The sequence below is a fragment of the Pecten maximus genome, chromosome 3, assembly GCF_902652985.1.
Source record: "Pecten maximus chromosome 3, xPecMax1.1, whole genome shotgun sequence".
Lineage (NCBI taxonomy): Eukaryota > Metazoa > Mollusca > Bivalvia > Pectinida > Pectinidae > Pecten > Pecten maximus.
Genome location: NC_047017.1, coordinates 32,719,142 through 32,742,325, shown reverse-complemented (window position 1 = coordinate 32,742,325; position 23,184 = coordinate 32,719,142). Strand labels below are relative to the sequence as shown.

Genomic DNA, 23,184 nt, shown 5'->3' with positions numbered 1-23,184 from the left:
ACTTACCTACCAGTCTCAAATATGATCACATTTAATCATCAAAGAGAACCTACATATAACATACAAAATATATCTGACAGTACATTCAGTATTTCCTGAGAAACAGCAATAACAAGAATGTTTAAACATGGACAGATGATGAAGAGAGTTACAAGGTCACCTTGAGCAGTCCTCTATCAAATGGCTGACTAATAAAGGCAATACTCTGTTTTAGGTCCCAGGACAGATGGAAGTAATACAGATCAAACTGTCCCTAAACAAACACTCTTAATTCCTATACTTTATAAACCTTTCTCTTTACTATCCTTTCTTCTCCTGGCCTAGCGCCTACTATCACATGTCATTATCTTAATAGATAGAAGTGGTCAGTACTATGAGGATGTGGATCAAAGTATAGTCAAGCAGATTGTCTTGATATGAATCAAAATTTTTATTATGTGACAGTTTAAAAAAAATCGACTTAAACAACATATGAGTTACACATAAAATTCTGACATTATCTAACACAATATTATCATGAATCTTCAGGAGAACAGAATGTCTCTCAATGAATTTCTCTAAAAACATTTTACAATGAATACAGTCATTATAGATATGAAACAGACTGGATTTAAAACAAGATACAAAATATTAAAAGAAATATGAGAACAATATCAAAATAGCATATCCTAAGTCACAAAACACCACTTTCGCTGCTCAACATTCACACCTCTGTCAGGTGAGGATTCCTCACCACTGCAATCATCTGTTGGTGGTCCTTTCACAAATTATAAATTAACAATTCAGCATATCAAATTTCACGATATAGAATGATTAAGTAAGAAATTCCCCAAAGGAAGCAAATTCCCAACTGAAGTCTCTGTACTTTAACCACATAGTTGAATAATGTTTCTTTTGTGTTTGACTCCTGCTCCAGTTTTTGTTTTATGCCAGATTTGGAACATCGCCAATTTCCATGGTAACCACCAATTTCCATGGTAACTATTGCGTCCTCACTTACAAAAATATTGGAATGGAGCAGCCGCCCGCTGCCGCTTCCTTGCTTCCATATGAGAAAAAAATTCTCTGATATCTTCCGCCTTTACAACCTACAAAAGTTCAAAATAAAATGTTTTATCGCCACCATTAATCAACAAAAATATCACAGGTAAATCAAATTATATATAAACATTTCAGCATATCAATTTGAAACAAGGATGGATAGTATTGCAACAGCAATACAAAGTCCCCTGCATGACCCAGGAGTGCAACTATTTATTTCCCATTTTTTAAACTACATGTTATACTGATCACGTATACCAAGTTTCGTTAAAATCAGAGTAGTACTATAGGATTGTCCGGACACGCCTCAACCAATGAGAAGCCGGCGGCCATTTTGAAAAATGTTTTTTTTTTCGAAAAGAAAAATTGGGATGCACAACTACATGTGATACTGATCATGTATACCAAGTTTCGTTAAAATCGGAGTAGTACTTTAGGAGGAGTTGTCCGGACAAGTCTCAACCAATGAGAAGTTGGCGGCCATTTTGAAAATAGGTTTTTCGGAAAAAAAAAATTTAGGATGCACAACTACATGTTATACTGATCATGAATACCAAATTTCGTTAAAATCGGAGTAGTACTTTAGAAGGAGTTGTCCGGACAAGCCTCAACCAATGAGAAGCCGGCAGCCATTTTGAAAAATGAATTTTTGAAGAAAAAATAGGTGGGCTGCACAACTACATGTTATACTGATCATGTATACCAAGTTTCGTTAAAATCGGAGTAGTACTTGAGGAGGAGTTGTCCGGACAAGTCTCAACCAATGAGAAGTCGGTGGCCATTTTGAAAATTAGTTTTTCGAAAAAAAAAATTTAAGATGCACAACTACATGTTATACTGATCATGTATACCAAGTTTCATTAAAATCTGAGTAGTGCTTTAGGAGGAGTTGTCCGGACAAGTCTCAACCAATGAGAAGTCGGCAGCCATTTTGAAAATTGGTTTTTGGAAAAAAAAAATGTGGGATGCACAACTACATGTTATACTGATCATGTATACCAAGTTTCATTAAAATCAGAGTAGTACTTTAGAAGGAGTTGTCCGGACAACTATTGCGTGACAGACAGACAGACGGACGGAGGGTAAACCTATATTCCCCCCGTTTTTCAAACGGCAGGGGACTAATAAATCACTAACCATACAACCAAAAACATGTAAATCACCAACCATACAACCAAAAATACCTAAAACACCAACCATACAACCAAAAATACCTAAAACACCAACCATACAACCAAAAACACCTAAAACACCAACCATACAACCAAAAACAGATAAATCACAACTGAAATAAAAAAGTATGTCTAAACATCATTCCTTATACTCTTATGTATGTCCAAAAACATGGAAATGTTCTGACTGAATCAGCCAAAAACCTTCCTTTATATGTACAGTACACTGTATTATGAAAGTATGTACTAAATGAAAAGTAACTCAGAAATTGGGGAGGAGTTTTCTGCAATTCTCAAAATCAAACCAAAACTTATGTTTTAAGACAGTACAAACTAACACAGCAGTCTTTTCTTTCCCCTCTTTTGTATACAACACACACCTTAGAAAATAAGTATTCTGGTAACTCTTTATTAAACAAAACAAGGGATTGTTGTATTATCAACATAAAAATACCTTTCCATCGTCTGCAAACTTTTTCAGATAGGTACTCAGCTCACTCTTCATGTCATTGAATCCTGTAAAACAGCAACACTTTAATGAAACGCTTCATAACACTATCATTATAGATAGTGTGTAATATAGGAAATGTTCAACACTTTAATAAAACGCTTCATAACACTATAATTATAGATTGTAATAGAGGAAATGTTTGCTTCATAACACTATAATTACAGATTGTTTGTACTTCACAAAAACACTGTCCACAATGTTCACAAGGATGAACATACGGATGTTTCCTACTGACCTTGTATGACTTCGACCTGCTGAATGCGGTCCATGCTGGACAGAGCCTGTAGTCCCTTGTCGTACTGGGACGACGGCGTCTGTTTATCCTTTCCCCTCTTCTCATATGCCGTCACCGTGTCAGACTCGTCAATGATAAATGATATCCCTCTGTCTTTGTACATCTCCTGTTAACAGACAACATCAGTCCTCAGAAAATATATAATGGCCACAATGACCAATGGTCACTCACTCTCATCTTTATTTCACAATCACTTCATAATTTTTGACCAAAACTGAGTAAAACTTACAGTTCTTACTTCCATGACTCATTTGTAAGAAATAATCAAGAGGTTGTTTGGCATACAGTTAATCAATACAATAGTATGATAGTTTGAATTAACAACTTAGTAATTCCTGGGAACACAGAGAGTATGTTACAGTCTGAACTACAACTTAGTAATACCTGGATAACACAAAGTAGGTTACAGTCTGAACTACTACTTAGTAATACCTGGATAACACAAAGTAGGTTACAGTCTGAACTACAACTTAGTAATACCTGGATAACACAAAGTAGGTTACAGTCTGAACTACTACTTAGTAATACCTGGATAACACAAAGTAGGTTACAGTCTGAACTACTACTTAGTAATACCTGGATAACACAAAGTAGGTTACAGTCTGAACTACTACTTAGTAATACCTGGATAACAGATCATAACACAAAGTAGGTTACAGTCTGAACTACTACTTAGTAATACCTGGATAACACAAAGTAGGTTACAGTCTGAACTACTACTTAGTAATTCCTGGATAACACAAAGTAGGTTACAGTCTGAACTACTACTTAGTAATACCTGGATAACACAAAGTAGGTTACAGTCTGAACTACTACTTAGTAATACCTGGATAACACAAAGTAGGTTACAGTCTGAACTACTACTTAGTAATACCTGGATAACAGATCATAACACAAAGTAGGTTACAGTCTGAACTACTACTTAGTAATACCTTGATAACACAAAGTAGGTTACAGTCTGAACTACAACTTAGTAATACCTGGATAACACAAAGTAGGTTACAGTCTGAACTACTACTTAGTAATACCTGGATAACACAAAGTAGGTTACAGTCTGAACTACTACTTAGTAATACCTGGATAACACAAAGTAGGTTACAGTCTGAACTACTACTTAGTAATTCCTGGATAACACAAAGTAGGTTACAGTCTGAACTACTACTTAGTAATACCTGGATAACACAAAGTAGGTTACAGTCTGAACTACTACTTAGTAATTCCTGGATAACACAAAGTAGGTTACAGTCTGAACTACTACTTAGTAATACCTGGATAACACAAAGTAGGTTACAGTCTGAACTACTACTTAGTAATACCTGGATAACACAAAGTAGGTTACAGTCTGAACTACTACTTAGTAATTCCTGGATAACACAAAGTAGGTTACAGTCTGAACTACTACTTAGTAATACCTGGATAACAGATCATAACACAAAGTAGGTTACAGTCTGAACTACTACTTAGTAATACCTGGATAACACAAAGTAGGTTACAGTCTGAACTACAACTTAGTAATACCTGGATAACACAAAGTAGGTTACAGTCTGAACTTCTACTTAGTAATACCTGGATAACACAAAGTAGGTTACAGTCTGAACTACAACTTAGTAATACCTGGATAACACAAAGTAGGTTACAGTCTGAACTACAACTTAGTAATACCTGGATAACACAAAGTAGGTTACAGTCTGAACTACAACTTAGTAATACCTGGATAACACAAAGTAGGTTACAGTCTGAACTACAACTTAGTAATACCTGGATAACACAAAGTAGGTTACAGTCTGAACTACTACTTAGTAATACCTGGATAACACAAAGTAGGTTACAGTCTGAACTACTACTTAGTAATACCTGGATAACACAAAGTAGGTTACAGTCTGAACTACTACTTAGTAATACCTGGATAACAGATCATAACACAAAGTAGGTTACAGTCTGAACTACTACTTAGTAATACCTGGATAACACAAAGTAGGTTACAGTCTGAACTACTACTTAGTAATACCTGGATAACACAAAGTAGGTTACAGTCTGAACTACTACTTAGTAATACCTGGATAACACAAAGTAGGTTACAGTCTGAACTACAACTTAGTAATACCTGGATAACACAAAGTAGGTTACAGTCTGAACTACAACTTAGTAATACCTGGATAACACAAAGTAGGTTACAGTCTGAACTACAACTTAGTAATACCTGGATAACACAAAGTAGGTTACAGTCTGAACTACTACTTAGTAATACCTGGATAACACAAAGTAGGTTACAGTCTGAACTACTACTTAGTAATACCTGGATAACACAAAGTAGGTTACAGTCTGAACTACAACTTAGTAATACCTGGATAACACAAAGTAGGTTACAGTCTGAACTACTACTTAGTAATACCTGGATAACACAAAGTAGGTTACAGTCTGAACTACTACTTAGTAATACCTGGATAACAGATCATAACACAAAGTAGGTTACAGTCTGAACTACTACTTAGTAATTCCTGGATAACACAAAGTTACAGTTTGTTGTGTAATCACTGATCATGTTATTTCAATCTTAAACATGTAGGAGTTACTCCCCTTGAACAAATGGCATTTTGTATTGATGTTAAGGTTTACTTGAGAGCCCACTTGTGATTTCCAATATTATCTGTCCAAGGCACAATGGCTTCTGATACTTTTAGGGATCCCCACAAGAGCTTTACTTTCAGAGTTTATTCCATTTCAAAATTTTCCCTTTCCTTTCAAAAGTAAATACGGATCTTCATATTACATTCATTACTATGATGAACCAAACTTTACTTCCATCGTGTGCAGTGAGAGGAACTTAATGATTCCAATCTAATTAAAAACCTCACAAGTCACCTCTGTATCACTCAAGTGAATTCCGATATATTATATATACTTAACTAGTCCACGTGCCTTATCACTCCAGTGAATTCCGATATATTATATATACTTAACTAGTCCACGTGCCTTATCACTCCAGTGAATTCTGATATATTATATATACTTAACTAGTCCACGTGCCTTATCACTCCAGTGAATTCTGATATATTATATATACTTAACTAGTCCACGTGCCTTATCACTCCAGTGAATTCCGATATATTATATATACTTCACTAGTCCACGTGCCTTATCACTCAAGTGAATTCCGATATATTATATATACTTAACTGATTGATGATGTTTTCCTTTTAAACTAAGTTATAACACATCTCACCTCTGTGACCTTGAAAGTAGATCAAAGTTTGTTTTATAGTCATTTATCCCAGCATGCCAACTGACTAATATCACTTTGCTAGGCCTCTAAGAAGATATATATTTCATCATATTTGAACTCTTTGACCTTAAAGTTCATCCCAGTATGCTACTGGCACAATATCATGACCCCTGGCCTCTTGTATTTGACAAGAAGTCATTTAAAGATACACATTTGACCCCAGTGACCTTGAAAGTAGGTTTAGGTCATTCATTTGAACAAACTTTGTAGTTCCTTCTCCCAGCAATCTATTGGTCCAATATCCTGACCCTGTTTTTTGCTGCAAATATTATACATTATATATTCCATCTGATCTCCCCTAAAATCAGGTCTTCCACCTTTTTCACTATTTCGACATGTTTGTTCATTCTTATGGACACTTGATTAACTCTTTGTGATTGGAAAGCCTTCTTATGACCAAAGGGAAATAACTTACTACTTCTGATCCGTCTACTTTGCATATATGACTGTTACTGTTAGATTGTTTTCATTTTACTATAATATTTTAGATGATAACAGTTACTTCTAAGTTTAACAGAAACAGATAATGGAATTTAAATCAATTTGTGGGTATTATATTTTTTGGTGTGAATCAGCTGTGTCAGATTTCCATGTGTACAGAAAACAACGTGAAATGAGAGATCCGACTTAGAATGTGTCTCCGTCATGTTAGTGTGACATAATCTCCAGATAAATGATATTTCATTACCTTACAGTCTGGACATACACACAGCTTGTTTCTCCACCCAGCCTTCCAGAAGGTGGCACAATCTCGGGCCATCTCCTCGCGGCTCAGTAACTGTTTCAGAACACAAGGATCGACTGCCTCTGGCTCCTTCTCAGACTTCTCTACCTTGGCTTTCTTCATCACAGGTTCAGTATCACAGCAGGTAGTCTAAAAGAGGAGTAAATGTCAGGTAACTATCACAGCCGGTAGCCTAAAAGAGGAGTAAATGTCTAGTAACTATCACAGCCGGTAGTCTAAAAGAGGAGTAAATGTCAGGTAACTATCACAGCCAGTAGTCTAAAAGAGGAGTAAATGTCCAGTAACTATTACAGCCGGTAGTCTAAAAGAGGAGTAAATGTCTAGTAACTATTACAGCCGGTAGTCTAAAAGAGGAGTAAATGTCTAGTAACTATTACAGCCGGTAGTCTAAAAGAGGAGTAAATGTCCAGTAACTATCACAGCTGGTAGTCTAAAAGAGGAGTAAATGTCCAGTAACTATCACAGCCGGTAGTCTAAAAGAGGAGTAAATGTCCAGTAACTATCACAGCTGGTAGTCTAAAAGAGGAGTAAATGTCCAGTAACTATCACAGCCGGTAGTCTAAAAGAGGAGTAAATGTCCAGTAACTATCACAGCCGGTAGCCTAAAAGAGGAGTAAATGTCTAGTAACTATCACAGCCGGTAGTCTAAAAGAGGAGTAAATGTCCAGTAACTATCACAGCCGGTAGTCTAAAAGAGGAGTAAATGTTCAGTAACTATCACAGCCGATAGTCTAAAAGAGGAGTAAATGTCTAGTAACTATTACAGCCGGTAGTCTAAAAGAGGAGTAAATGTCCAGTAACTATCACAGCCGGTAGTCTAAAAGAGGAGTAAATGTCTAGTAACTATCACAGCTAGTAGTCTAAAAGAGGAGTAAATGTTCAGTAACTATCACAGCAGGGTGCAAAAAAAACACTCGTCCTGGACGAGTAAAATTTGGCTGAGTGAATATCGTCGTGCACTCGTCCCTGTTGACGAGTAAATTTCAAAAGAAAATAAGAAATAAATCATGTTTATACATATTGTCTTTGGTGTTTATTCCACAAATTCTATAGAATTTTCTAAACAAATTAGGATTAAATCATACTTAAAGTAAGTTTCATCGAGCAGTGAGCCCTCTCTCCTCGATTGCTCCGCAGAAGCGTCTACGTGATACTGATGCGTTTATGTGATCAAGAAGGGTGAGACTAATACAGGTAAATGATGGTCCACGTGATTTCGTGTACGCAGCACTCGGTCTCGGACCTGATCCCCGTACCAGGAATATTGATATTATTTTTTTTCTCATCAACGACTCAATGAATAAATCTCTTTTTTTTTCTTATAAATCCTGATTTATAATTGAAAAATCAGACATTTAAAACAAAAAGGAAGCAATTCCTAGAATGTTTGTAATCGTCAATTGACATTTTTCAGAGCGTGATTTTGTGTACGCCGCACTCAACCGTAAAAAAATTACGGTTTTTGGCTATTTATTCGTAAAAAAAAACCGGTTTATTTTTGAAATTTTTGTTTCCACACTTCAAGTAAACCTAGATGTTGATACAAATTATAGAAGTTTTTGTATAAAATGTGAGTTATCATAACTTTTTAGCAATGTGTTACAGCAACAGGTTCTACATGCGATGGTGATTAGAGGTTACATGACAGCCTGTCAAAAGTTTCCTGTCATGTAAACCTCTAATATTATTGGAGTACATCTAGTAATGACATTTACATCAAGTTTACAGACCATGCGAAATATGTCGATCCGTCGGACAATGTCTGGTTAATTTGCCGCCGGTCCGGAACCGAACTGTACAGTTCCGGACCGATTGTCCGGCTTTTAGACTATCCCCTGATCATGGTCCCGAATACGTTTGTCGCGAACACGCTTTAATTAAATGGCCGCCGCCATGCTTCGATATGTGGATGGGGCAATGCCCGGCAAGACTTTGAAACGCAGAGCGTCAACGCCGGAGCGATTGGCAAAAAAGCATGCCAGTAGTAAAAAATACGAGGAAAACCGTCCATCTCGTAATGTGAACGGGAAGTGGCAAGACGGCAGACCGTGGCTTGTCCTTGACTTTGCCAATAACAGTATGACCTGTAAAACATGCATCGAGCAGACGGATAAGCATGTCCAATGAAACATTGAACAACCTTCTGCTGGTCAAACTCCAGAGTCCGTGCATCCCAGAATTTAATCCTAAGGATTCCATTGATGACTGGCTTGTGAGTTTGTTTTGCCAATGCTTTAAATACTTTTCAAATTGTTGCCTTTTCTGGTTAGTTACAAATGAATTATTTCAGTAGATCTAGATGATCTTCAATTCTGACTGATGTGCTTGAAATCCTATGTCTAATTTTGTAGCTCTCATCTTTGATGCCAAGGAGGCCACACTACCGAAGATCTACTGGTAAAAGAGAGAAACAGACTGGTAATTACTTTAATGATATTTAAAACCAACCAAAATCTTGTTATATAATTAATTTGCCTCAAACGATAGTAGAACAACAAATAACAAAATCTTAAAAGATGATTATTCAAACATTTCATTGTTATAAATATAACTCCTTAATAATGTTATAAAATTCAATTTGATCAATTACTTTTTTGCAGACCTGGAAAATGTAACCAATGCAGCTGGTACAGCCCACAACAACATTGATGAGGTAATCATTTAAACAATTGCACTTGAGTTTTGGTATTATGTTAAATTGTTTGTTTATGGGAAGAATTTAATTTGTTTTTATTTTAATTGGTAGATTGGTAATCCTACTCACCTACAGGATGGGGCCCAGATTGAGAGAGAAGATGATTTAGAGACTGAAGAGATTGAGAGAAGTTGTTAATAGTTTTGCAACGATCATGTGTGTCTTTTGGATCCTTTGTCATAATTAAGAGATTGTTTAAGAGATCAAATAAAAGTTATGATGAAATGACTGTTGATATTTTGTATTTTGTTGACAACAATTCCAGACATTTTGTCATACAATGTAGGTGTGTTAATTCTTCTACAAAGAAGCAATTTTATCATCTACTCTAGAATTGTAAAGCATATAATGCATATCTTCCGCAGACTGAATGTCCTGTAATTTCTTAAAGTTTATCAGACCGAAATGTCCTGTGAAAGTTGATTCGGTCTGGTAAATATTCAGAGTTCACCAGACCGAATGTCCTGTGAAAAAAAGTAATATTTCGCATGGTCTGAAGTTTACCAAAGGGAAATGGCCCAGGTGTCACTGTAAGTGACTGTTGTGCACACCTCTGGTAAAACACTCACTTCTGTGTCCCCCCTTATTTACATGTAGGTAATGTCTGCGTCCCCCTTACACCTAGGTAGTGATACAACACTCACTTCTGTGTCCCCCTTACACGTAGGTAGTGATATAACACTCACTTCTGTGTCCCCCTTACACCTAGGTAGTGATATAACACTCACGTCTGTGTCCCCCTTACACGTAGGTAGTGATATAACACTCACTTCTGCGTCCCCCTTACACGTAGGTAGTGATATAACACTCACTTCTGCGTCCCCCTTACACGTAGGTAGTGATATAACACTCCCTTATGTGTCCCCCTTACACGTAGGTAGTGATATAACACTCACCTCTGTGTCCCCCTTACACCTAGGTAGTGATATAACACTCACTTCTGTACGTGTCCCCCTTACACCTAGGTAGTGATATAACTCACTTCTGCGTCCCCCTTACACGTAGGTAGTGATATAACACTCACTTCTGTGTCCCCCTTACACGTAGGTAGTGATATAACACTCACTTCTGTGTCCCCCTTACACGTAGGTAGTGATATAACACTCACTTATGTGTCCCCCTTACACATAGGTAGTGATATAACACTCACTTCTGTGTCCCCCTTACACGTAGGTAGTGATATAACACTCACTTCTGCGTCCCCCCTTACACGTAGGTAGTGATATAACACTCACTTCTGCGTCCCCCCTTACACGTAGGTAGTGATATAACACTCACTTCTGCGTCCCCCTTACACGTAGGTAGTGATATAACACTCACTTCTGTGTCCCCCCTTACACGTAGGTAGTGATATAACACTCACCTCTGTGTCCCCCTTACACCTAGGTAGTGATATAACTCACTTCTGTACGTGTCCCCCTTACACGTAGGTAGTGATATAACACTCACTTCTGTACGTGTCCCCCTTACACGTAGGTAGTGATATAACACTCACTTCTGTACGTGTCCCCCTTACACGTAGGTAGTGATATAACTCACTTCTGTACGTGTCCCCCTTACACGTAGGTAGTGATATAACTCACTTCTGTACGTGTCCCCCTTACACGTAGGTAGTGATATAACTCACTTCTGTACGTGTCCCCCTTACACGTAGGTAGTGATATAACTCACTTCTGTACGTGTCCCCCTTACACGTAGGTAGTGATATAACTCACTTCTGTACGTGTCCCCCTTACACGTAGGTAGTGATATAACTCACTTCTGTACGTGTCCCCCTTACACGTAGGTAGTGATATAACTCACTTCTGTACGTGTCCCCCTTACACGTAGGTAGTGATATAACTCACTTCTGTACGTGTCCCCCTTACACGTAGGTAGTGATATAACTCACTTCTGTACGTGTCCCCCTTACACGTAGGTAGTGATATAACACTCACTTCTGTGTCCCCCTTACACGTAGGTAGTGATATAACACTCACTTCTGTGTCCCCCTTACACGTAGGTAGTGATATAACACTCACTTCTGTGTCCCCCCCCCCCCCCCCCCCTTACACGTAGGTAGTGATATAACACTCACTTCTGCGTCCCCCTTACACGTAGGTAGTGATATAACACTCACTTCTGTGTCCCCCTTACACGTAGGTAGTGATATAACACTCACTTCTGCGTCCCCCTTACACGTAGGTAGTGATATAACACTCACTTCTGTGTCCCCCCTTACACGTAGGTAGTGATATAACACTCACCTCTGTGTCCCCCTTACACCTAGGTAGTGATATAACACTCACTTATGTGTCCCCCTTACACGTAGGTAGTGATATAACACTCACTTCTGTGTCCCCCTTACACGTAGGTAGTGATATAACACTCACTTCTATGTCCCCCGTACACGTTGGTAGTGATATAACACTCACGTCTGTGTCCCCCTTACACGTAGGTAGTGATATAACTCACTTCTGCGTCCCCCTTACACGTAGGTAGTGATATAACACTCACTTCTGCGTCCCCATTACACGTAGGTAGTGATATAACACTCACTTCTGCGTCCCCCTTACACGTAGGTAGTGATATAACACTCACTTCTGCGTCCCCCTTACACGTAGGTAGTGATATAACACTCACTTCTGCGTCCCCCTTACACGTAGGTAGTGATATAACACTCACTTCTGCGTCCCCCTTACACGTAGGTAGTGATATAACTCACTTCTGCGTCCCCCTTACACGTAGGTAGTGATATAACACTCACTTCTGCGTCCCCCTTACACGTAGGTAGTGATATAACACTCACTTCTGCGTCCCCCTTACACGTAGGTAGTGAGGTCTCCATGCTCTTCCTTTCTCCTCCCTCAGGACTACAACTTCTCTTCCGTTTCTCTCCCACATCAACAGCATCTGTACTCTCGGCTGACTCAATTTTCTTTGTTTCTATGAGGACAAAAGAATAAAAGTATTGGTCTGAATGATACAAGAATCAGTTACAAATGACAATCTTTTTCTATACCGTCATTTCGTAGGTTATCTTTCGGTGCCACAACAATGGTGCTGTACTTATTGATGGTTACCAGAGTCAAAGGTACAAAACTGTTCCTGAAACACTGCTCTCATCTTACAGTAATAAAGAAAATCTGTCATGTAGTATGAACATGCACAAATGTGACTTCCCATACAAACTTAATAGTCAGCGTGAAACAAAACTACACAACGAGGTAATGGAAAACTGGGGATTGAAGTACCTTGACTGTAGATATTGTAGGCCCAAAGGAAATCATACTTCTGCATACATCCTGTGCATATCATTTCCTCATAGTCTGATGGTATGTCTTTGTTTCCAAGATGCTGCAAGCAAAACCATTTCAATATTGGCTACAAATATCCTCAGTTTAAAAAATTCCAACATGAATGTCATTGACATTTAACAATTAAGTTTGTTTTTTTTTTTGTACGTATTCACAGGGACTCCTCTGTAAACATTTACCCAGTACTTACCCTCCCATGATACCAGTCCTCACATATAATACACTGTATCATCTCGTCCTCAATCTGAAAACAAAAACAAATATTAGGTTTATGATACAGGTAAATTGAGTTTTTTAGTTATGATCGTTCTTATATAAATAATATATTCCATCAATGATAAGAAAGGAACATTGTACAGATTTTCATACTGAAATCCAAGCTCTTTCAAGCACTTTTTCTTTATTTTTTAGGTGCATTATTTTTTGTCAAACTTGTAGGGAAACGAGGTATTTTTTTTAATCTTTGATGTGATCATTATATTAGAATATTACCATTAATATTTCATCACTACTGTTCAAGAATTCAATTTGAAATTTGTTTCTTTGACTTTGGAATTCATTAAAGAAAATGACATGGGATTATATTTCTATAGTCAACATCTCTTTGATGTGTTCTGCAATGCCAAATATACACATGTATGCTGTCCCCACAAACAGTAACACTGTTCAGCTACTAAGCTTCTCGACCTTTTCAGTGTCGTACTTGTATGAGAATTTACCAATTAGCGTCAAACATTCTCAGCAGTTTCAAAAGTTTTTCTCCGACTGTGATTGGATAAGCGAGCGCTAAAAAGACTGCGCATGTAAAGCCTTCAATTTACCAATTATTTTAGATAGTGTAAACCCCTTGAATTACCAATCATTTTTTAGATACAGTAAATCTCCAATCAGTTTGGGGGATATGCAACATGTGATATAAGGTTAAAGTGATAATTTTTCCATCTAGTGATAGTCTGAACACTGTTTAATTGTATCAAGCTATATGTTTGTTTAAACACCGAGAATAAAGAAAGTGGAGCGAGATACTACATTGTTGTTGTCAATGTCCCCCACAAGACTACACACCTCATCCTCGGGATCCGGGTAGGGCCGCGTACACACACAGTACAGTCCTTTAAAGTTCTGGTTGTATGTATTCTGGGCATTAAAGGCATCTTTAGTCTGGAATAATAAATGGACAGGGAACCTATGTAACATCCTCATTCATTCAAACACAGGGACCCTATGTCATGTCCTCATTCATTCAAACACAGGGACTCTATGTTACATCCTAATTCATTTTAACACAGGGACCCTATGTTACGTCCTCATTCATCTTAACACAGGGACCCTATGTTACGTCCTCATTCATTCAAACACAGGGACCCTATGTTACATCCTCATTCATTTTAACACAGGGACCCTATGTTATGTCCTCATTCATTTTAATATGGAACCCTATGTTACATCATCATTCATTTGAACACAGGGACCCTATGTTACATCCTCATTTATTTTAACACAGAGACCCTATGTCATGTCCTCATTCATTCAAACACAGGGACCCTATGTCATGTCCTCATTCATTCAAACACAGGGACCCTATGTTACATCCTCATTCATTTTAACACAGGGACCCTATGTTACATCCTCATTCAATTTAACACAGGGACCCTATGTTACATCCTCTTTCATTTTAACACAGGAACCCTATATACGTCCTCATTCATTCAAACACAGGGACCCTATGTTACATCCTCATTCATTCAAACACAGGGACCCTATGTTACATCCTCATTCATTCAAACACAGGGACCCTATGTCATATCCTCATTCATTCAAACACATACCTCAAACATTTTCATTTTTCAAATTTCATTTCAACACTAAATGTAAGACAGTGTAATCAATTAAAATTCATTGGCTTCTGTAGGATTACAAAAGGATTAGAGTAAAATAAATGTGGTTTACATTTAGTGAATTTTCTTTAGCATAAATGACGTAAAATCCATGTATGAAATTAGACCATCCATCAGCCTCAGGTTAAGATAAAGGATTTAATAACAGAACATTTGATAATCAATCATAACAAATACATAACTAAGATCACAGGAAACAGCAACCACTTACTGGATATAACTTGCATTTGTTGTTGGGAAACTTGTCATTGCCGCAGTCACATCGGAAATTTCTGAAACGTGAAAAACCAGGCATAGACTTATAAAGCATATACATGTACCAGAGATTATTAAAAATGGCCTTGTTAGCAAATTTCCTGAATTACTGAAATCAAATACTTATTCACTTGAAAGTTGTGTAAAATCAATTTGTTTCTTCACTTCAGGCCCTTTCCGGGGTGATAATCAGCCCCATTCCCAATTGAAATTCTCTATTATTTAAGCCAAATTACCCTATTTTACAGTTTTTACATGAAAATTTATTTCCAAATCAACACTTTCCTTCCAAAAATGAAGCAAAAATGCCCCATCCCAAACCAACGAAAAAACAGCATTAATTGATAGCTACTTGATCAATACATTGTTACTTTTAACTGACCATTCAGTTTGACCATTAAAGCTACTTTTGTAATATTGAAGTTTGTACAAAGTCTGCACAATGCTTCTACATGTATACATGTAGTAACATGTAGTGACATCTAGAAGTTACAACAATGAAGTTGATGAACATGACAGTATCAGTTATTTTTATATATGTCCATAAAAAAAAAAGTCAACTTTCAAACTTTTTCAATGTAAACAAAATCTGCATCAACTGGTCAACCAATAGGTAACTAAAGTAACACGTATATAATATATTACTGTTACACAAGGGTCCAACTTGAGAACTTGGAAAGCTTTTGTCACCTTTTGGTGTAGAGTTCACACAGGTCATGACCTTCATGACATTCATAGCTGCAGGCGAGACACACCCCAGCTTGTCCATTACAGGTTAAACAGGAATAAAGGGCCTGCCTTGGAATGTAACCCTGTAATATAAAATACAGTTACATATCATAATAGACAGGTGAGAGAAATGGGTGTTATAAAAATGATTTTCATTTATTGTACAGCTCCAACTAGCGACCTCTTGATCTAAGTGTGTAATAGGAAAGGAAAAATGCACGGCCAGACCGGGGTTCGAACCCGGGACCTCCGAACACTAGCCGGATGCTCTACCGATTGAGCTACCTGGTCGCCGATGATCGACCCGGTCCAGTTCCGCTACACTCTTCCCTCCTTTTTTTTTAAGTCTTCGACCCCGAAGACTTCACAACTCATAACCCAGGTTCGGGTATCCCCTTGTCAAGTATTCACCTCACTTGAAACAAGGTTTGGTCACAGGCACCAAATGTAATAGGAGTGGAAAAATGCACGGCCAGACCGGGGTTCGAACCCGGGACCTCCGAACACTAGCCGGATGCTCTACCGATTGAGCTACCTGGTCGCCGATGATCGACCCGGTCCAGTTCCGCTACAAGTGTACACCCTACCACTATAGGCTAAAGGGAAATTATCATGAAGTAAGATGGCGAGACTATTCAAATGTACACTATAATTATACAATTAATTCCTACCCCCACTTTAATACCCTATTTTCAAATTCCTGGCCAATGAAATTTCTCCATCTCCTACAGCTTGCACCTCGGATAAGTTAATGGTACCAATTATAACAAGTAAGCAAAATGAGAAATGTGCCTATAACAAGAATTGAACCTAGGATCCCCAACCCACCCCCAGCTTACAATATTAATTAGAAATCCAGAGACAAACTTAAATATGGTAATTATTTATTATATATATATATAAATTATTATGTATACACAGGGAACACATTTTGTATAGGTAGTCAGGGGTCTGCAAAAGGACTTGCCCGGCCGTCAGGGTTGAGTGAAAATTGATCCAATAAGTGAATGTAAGCGTGCTACACACCTGGGTGATATACGGTAAACCTCCGATTAATTCGAACACGCGGATAGTTCGAACACACTTTTTTTTCTAGAAAAACGGTAATTTTTTAGCTAGTAATAGTTCGAACTCTGGCTGTTTATATCAGATACCATTTCGGATAGTTCGAACTTGTCAAATGAAGAACGTAAAGTAAGAAGCTCGCGACGACCCGGCCCCGATGACCGGGCGAAAAAAATGCCAAGATTTAAATTTGATCAACAAGCACATTTAGTTTATTAGATTGTATGCGTGATCATTAGAATGCGTCTGTGATTTAATATATGCCACATATTTTAGCGTTAATTCAGTTTTTGTTACATTGCAAACACACCACGCACGAGACAGCTGATTGCAAATTTAGGCCCCGACAATGTATAAGTAACATGCGATATTTGTATTCGCGCTGTGTATGGCAAACTAAGAAATCGCCCGTGTATTTTCACATATAACTAGTGTTAACTTAGCATTATGATTATTTAATTGTGACTGGACATCTCTTAAGTATTGCCAAGGTATTACATGAAAACCTGGGACCTCACGCTAGGTAAGCAGGCCACGCGAGGTGTCGCTTGCGGCAAAGTTGAAAGGATCGGCTGCCCGATCGTGCTGAGTGACGTGAAAAGCATTCATATCTAGTCAAAACAATCCACAGGTGTCCCAATTAGTGATGGATAATTATGCAGGTATCAACTACGTTTGGTAGATAATACGACTGGGCATATTTAAAAGCAGACATGTTGATGTTCTGGCCTAATTTTACCAACATATAACGCCTATTTTTACAGTAGTGCTTTCGTAAACGCAACAGGTTATGTAGACTGCTTTTGACGTATTTAAGAGACCATTTATTACAATAATATAGCGATAGTTTCTCATTCAGATAAAAAAAATATAACCATGCAAATGTTTAACTTTTGTGTCACAAATGAAACGTGTACTGTAATGTTTTGGGGCCTACTGACAGTACTGTAGCTACGCATTGCCCGAGCGGCTTCGCGCAATAACCATCATCAGTTATCGCGAAACGAAGAACGTTAACGATCAATTAATATTGAATTAAATGAAATACTATCATTTTACTTACTTGTAAATGTGCCATTGTTCAGGCCGCCGTTATTACGTATCAAATTTACGATGGATGTGTTTGTGTCTAATGATTTTACTCTGCCGAGATTTTCGCCGATATTGACTCGAATAGTTCGAACTCACGCTTATTTTCTGAAGCATAATTTCGAATAATTCAAACAGGTTCGTCAATATTTATTTAATTTTGTTCGAACTAACCGGAGGTTTACCGTATATCACATTTAAATGTTAATGAAAAAACAAATATATTAAAATCTGAAGAAAAATCTGACATTTTCTTTGTTAACAAGTACCCAAAGAAAACTCACTGTGCCACATAATGGTTTGGTAGGTTATCCCATTCCCAAGTTATTTTTTTACATGTGATCTCTCATCATCATGGGAATCAAATGGAATTGAAAAATGCTCCACTACTCCACCTGACCACCCTAATTATGTACATGTATTGACATGTCGACTGACACAGTAGATGAAGTATTTAGCAGTCGTATATATCATATGAGTATTTTAGGTCGGTAGTTTTAGATGACTAAAGTGAAGATTCCCGTTTTCTCTAGCAAACAATTTTATATTAAATCTGCTAAAAAGATGTATACATACTATCACCATCACAGATAATTGGAAAAAATAATACGCAATAACAAACAACATAGATATCCTCGGATTATTCGTGATTCCATATTAATATATATAAATATTCTACTAACCATTCATGTCATTGTCAGCGATGACACGTACTTTCCGTGATATATGATTGATCAATCTTTGTTATTGCGTATTTGTTTTCGTTGCTAGATTTCAGACGTGGTCGCCAACATTGGCGATCCGTGTCGTTAAGATATAATTATGAAACTAATTCCGTTCTACAAAAATGTAAAATAAGGGAGTCTGATACACGGGAAACATATATATGACCAACAAGGACAGTGACAGTAGTGTGAATACCGGTACGTTTTTGGAAATGTCATGGAGAAATCTGCTGATTCATGAGATAATCTGAAATAGCTGTCGACGCGTACCGCTGGGTATGTACAGTTGTGGATGTCACTGTCTCCTAGGACGGCTGTTGCATCTGCCTCTAATTCCTCCTCCTCCCTTAGCACATCCACCATCGACACGCAGCTAGTTTCGGAGTCATTACTCGTAGATGGCGCCAAACTTTCAGAAGCCATGTTTACGTTCGTTCCGGAAGTGAGAGATGGGATCGCTTTCCGTCGTGGGGTTGAAACGGTTGAATCAAATCCATTGACCGGTGCGTATTAACAAAAACATACAATCAGTCTAAATAATCACCAACATCTAATACATATATTTACACATAGATACATAAATATTTTGGATTTTGTTTACAATGTTAACTGTACACAGTATTATATATATCACTACGATGTTCATGTTAATCCGGATTTTTTGCTTACCGCGCGTGTCGTACAAAAGTTTAGTTAGCACTCGGAACACGAGACCGCCCATCAATCGGAAGTTGTTTTTTAATCCAATAATTTAGCCTACAATAATAACATGACTTTGTTCGCGTTTAATTAAACACGCGAACCAATTATTGTATTTTAAAAATGTTCATTTTAGTCATCAGGTATCACTTCCGTAGAATATTGAAATAGCTAATATGTGAACATTTTTTTTGTCTTTGAGATTGTGTTACATATATTTATTATGTAATATTTACCTGTAGATTTGAGCTTATAATTTGCAACAAATCATACTACCGAGAAGAAAAAATATTATACAACATAGAGCATTGTTTTGACAGTTGTTTAGATTTTAAAAATGAACCCTGTCGTACATCTCAGGTGGACAACTCGACCACATCACAGGCCTCTGGGACCTTTTGAATAGTGGAAACGTGCTTCATGGGTTGTCGTTAAGGTTGTAATAAATAACAATGAAAAATAGTTTTAGCATTGGTATGTTTTCATGAAAATGAGTCTTGGATTTGATCGAATTGGTTTGTGGGCAAAATTCCATTGTTCCTGTCACAGGATCTTTAGACGTACAATTAATACTTTCTGGGTTAATTTATCAAGTGTGATTCGAATTATGGTTTCATAATAAATCCTTATTATCAGTCATCTCACAAATATCAAGTTCTGGATTGGTACTGGAGCGTATAGAGAGGGAAGTTGTTGCTATAGGCCTAACTATCGCTGTATGTGAGAAATTCGTTTGTTCAATATCTAAGATTTCGCCGATTTTTCTTCTTCTTTTTTTTTTTTTTTTTTTTGAAAATTAAAATTCTCATTTGATGGATATAGTTTCCAAATTATGTACTACACGCTAATCCGACTCATTCTTGACTATAGCGATATTTATAATGAGAGCTGTCTGTCTTGCTAAAGCTCAGTCTGAGTTATTGGAAAACCTCCAATTAGAAGCTGTTGGCATAGTCACTGGTGTACCAGACTTACAAGTTGAGTAAAGATATATATTGAAACAGATTGGCTTCCTCTTCATGAAAGACGGTTGCTCAATACGATATTCTAACTCAACGAAATCGTAATTGCTATAGTCATGATACTCGTACGGAATACGAGTCTTTATGATAAATCCTTTCTGCTATCTGTCATCGGTATCTGGAACTCTTTGCCAGACAATATCAAAACGACCCCTTAATTAATAAGCTCAAACCCATCTTCGCAAAATCGCTCACAATATTCCAACTTTTTACTTCAGTGGTACCTGGCTGGGTCAGATACATCACATGTTTCCATTATACAATCTATCAATTTTGTTTTATTTATTTATTTATTTATTTATTTATTCATTTTTTCGTTGGCACAGACAACTTCCTTTCTGTTCCCTTACCACTGTCTACACTTATTTCATTGGTCTTTTCTATCCTTTAGAACTACCCATACTGTACATTTAAAAATTACATGTAGTTACTTAATTAACTTATATGCTGCCATGTCTACTGCAAGAGATATTTATTAGAAACGGAACAAAATAAGTTACTAAATTAACTTATATGCTATCATGTGTACTGCATGAGATACTTACTAGATACGGATTCGTGTAAGTTATTTCATCTTGTTTCCGGTCCCATTCCGTTGTGACTAGGTCTGTTATACAATTCAATATGGAATGAAATAAAGTTGATACCAAATGTGTTTAAAAAGTTAAAACAACACATTTTCAATAGCCAAGAGACACGGGGTCATGAGACTGGGCCAGTGAGACAGACGTCAAGTTTGTTATGTTGAGGCGAATAACTACCAACTACTTTCAAATAAATAACCTTGGGCTACTTTCAAGTTCACAAGGGTTAAATATATTGGTGTTCAGATGAGTCTACTGAACAACAGAGCTGTCTTGTGTTTGATATCTATATTTCTGACCAGTAGTGTGCAGCGATTAAGGGCTAGATATGTGCAACTTAATGAATTGGGCAACATCAAATTGATTCAATATAATAAAGCCTTTTAGATAACATTGTCTGTATATTGTCACGTAATTTATTGGAATGAAAGGTTGGTCTAAATCAACTTGCAAGAACAAAATATTACAACATTTTTTACAGAATAATAAAGATTATATATTCAAGAATTAGATGTACCCACTCTGAGGGGGACTTATTAAGGCTAATTGAGTCTACGTATAGCTCTATATATAGTATCCGATTACTAGTATATTCTTGTGTATTCTTCTTGGTGGTCGGGTGGCACAGTGGTAACGTAATTACCTTTCACATAGGCAGCCGGGGTTCAATTCCCCGATCGGACGTGAAAAGGGGAAATGGGGACAACGTGGTTTTTTTCTCCATTGGTTTTCTGATCCACAGTAAGACCCCTTGCGTACATCCATCCAGGCCAACACGCATGGTTAATATAAGTTATTATAACTTGTTTGGCAATTTTTATGGAATAGAAAAACTTCCATCTATCATATATCATTTGTATGTGAGAAGTTAAATGAGGAGCTCTAGATATAGGTCGTAAAGAAGGCATTCACTAAACACCACACTCCAAAGTATACGTGTGCGTATGCTTTCGTACGTATCCCCCTCGTCACTGTTGTTTCACTAGTTAAATATCAAATCCAGTGATAGTTTACAAGCCTATAAGTCACTAATTGGATGGCATTTATTATTTAATTTTATGAATTGTAAGTATGTATAATGGCTAACCGAGGACTTTACTGTTGACATATTTTATTTGTTAAGCTGTTTGTAAATTTCGACAAAACATGCCGAACATGCGTGTTTCAGAGAAACACGATAGATTGATATAGCAGACCGGATGTGACTTTATATGTATACGTATCAACTCTGATTCTATTCGATCTGACCTTGAAACACAATGGCGGTTATGAATAATTTTACAAAGCAATGACATATATGGAGGCATTTCAAGCATCAAAAATGCTCTTATTATAGGTTAATAAGAACTCTGAACATGATAGGTGGACTGTTTTGGTGACAGATTGTTAATAAGAACTCTGAACATGATAGGTGGACTGTTTTGGTGAACGATTGTTAATAAGAACTCTGAACATGATAGGTGGACTGTTTTGGTGACAGATTGTTAATAAGAACTCTGAACATGATAGGTGGACTGTTTTGGTGACAGATTGTTAATAAGAACTCTGAACATGATAGGTGGACTGTTTTGGTGACAGATTGTTAATAAGAACTCTGAACATGATAGGTGGACTGTTTTGGTGACAGATTGTTAATAAGAACTCTGAACATGATAGGTGGACTGTTTTGGTGACAGATTGTTAATAAGAACTGTGAACATGATAGGTGGACTGTTTTGGTGACAGATTGTTAATAAGAACTGTGAACATGATAGGTGGACTGTTTTGGTGACAGATTGTTAATAAGAACTCTGAACATGATAGGTGGACTGTTTTGGTGACAGATTGTTAATAAGAACTGTGAACATGATAGGTGGACTGTTTTGGTGAAAGATTGTTCCACCGCTGAGTTTGAGGTAAAGGATGCATATGTTGGAAAAAAGCCCCAAACTCCACAGTGTAACACTTTCTCCTGAAAACATCATTCTTACTATGATCAGATGTCTTACAGACATTTTTATCAATTGAAATGCCTTCCTTTTATGACATATTTATGTAATATTATTCGAAGCCGCCATTTGGATTTCATGGTAAAAAAACA

At 37.2% G+C, this 23,184-nt stretch overlaps 2 protein-coding genes across 2 annotated transcripts; one reads left to right on the top strand and one right to left on the bottom strand.

The window, feature by feature from the left end:
• Window positions 1-411: 411 nt before the first annotated feature.
• Window positions 412-19,261, bottom strand: LOC117323943 (putative E3 ubiquitin-protein ligase UBR7). The gene is made up of 11 exons (XM_033879483.1): window positions 19,070-19,261; window positions 15,882-16,003; window positions 15,148-15,208; window positions 14,104-14,199; window positions 13,229-13,282; window positions 12,976-13,078; window positions 12,531-12,667; window positions 6,991-7,176; window positions 2,960-3,125; window positions 2,668-2,729; window positions 412-1,088 (listed from the first exon to the last, which is right to left on the bottom strand). The coding sequence occupies exons 1-11, from the start codon at window positions 19,220-19,222 to the stop codon at window positions 993-995; spliced, it is 1,236 nt and encodes a 411-aa protein (XP_033735374.1). The 5' UTR covers window positions 19,223-19,261; the 3' UTR covers window positions 412-992.
• Window positions 9,113-10,628, top strand: LOC117323944. The gene is made up of 4 exons (XM_033879484.1): window positions 9,113-9,259; window positions 9,399-9,465; window positions 9,648-9,700; window positions 9,794-10,628. Exons 1-4 carry the CDS (start codon window positions 9,164-9,166, stop codon window positions 9,878-9,880), a joined length of 303 nt encoding a protein of 100 aa, XP_033735375.1. The 5' UTR covers window positions 9,113-9,163; the 3' UTR covers window positions 9,881-10,628.
• Window positions 19,262-23,184: the final 3,923 nt, after the last annotated feature.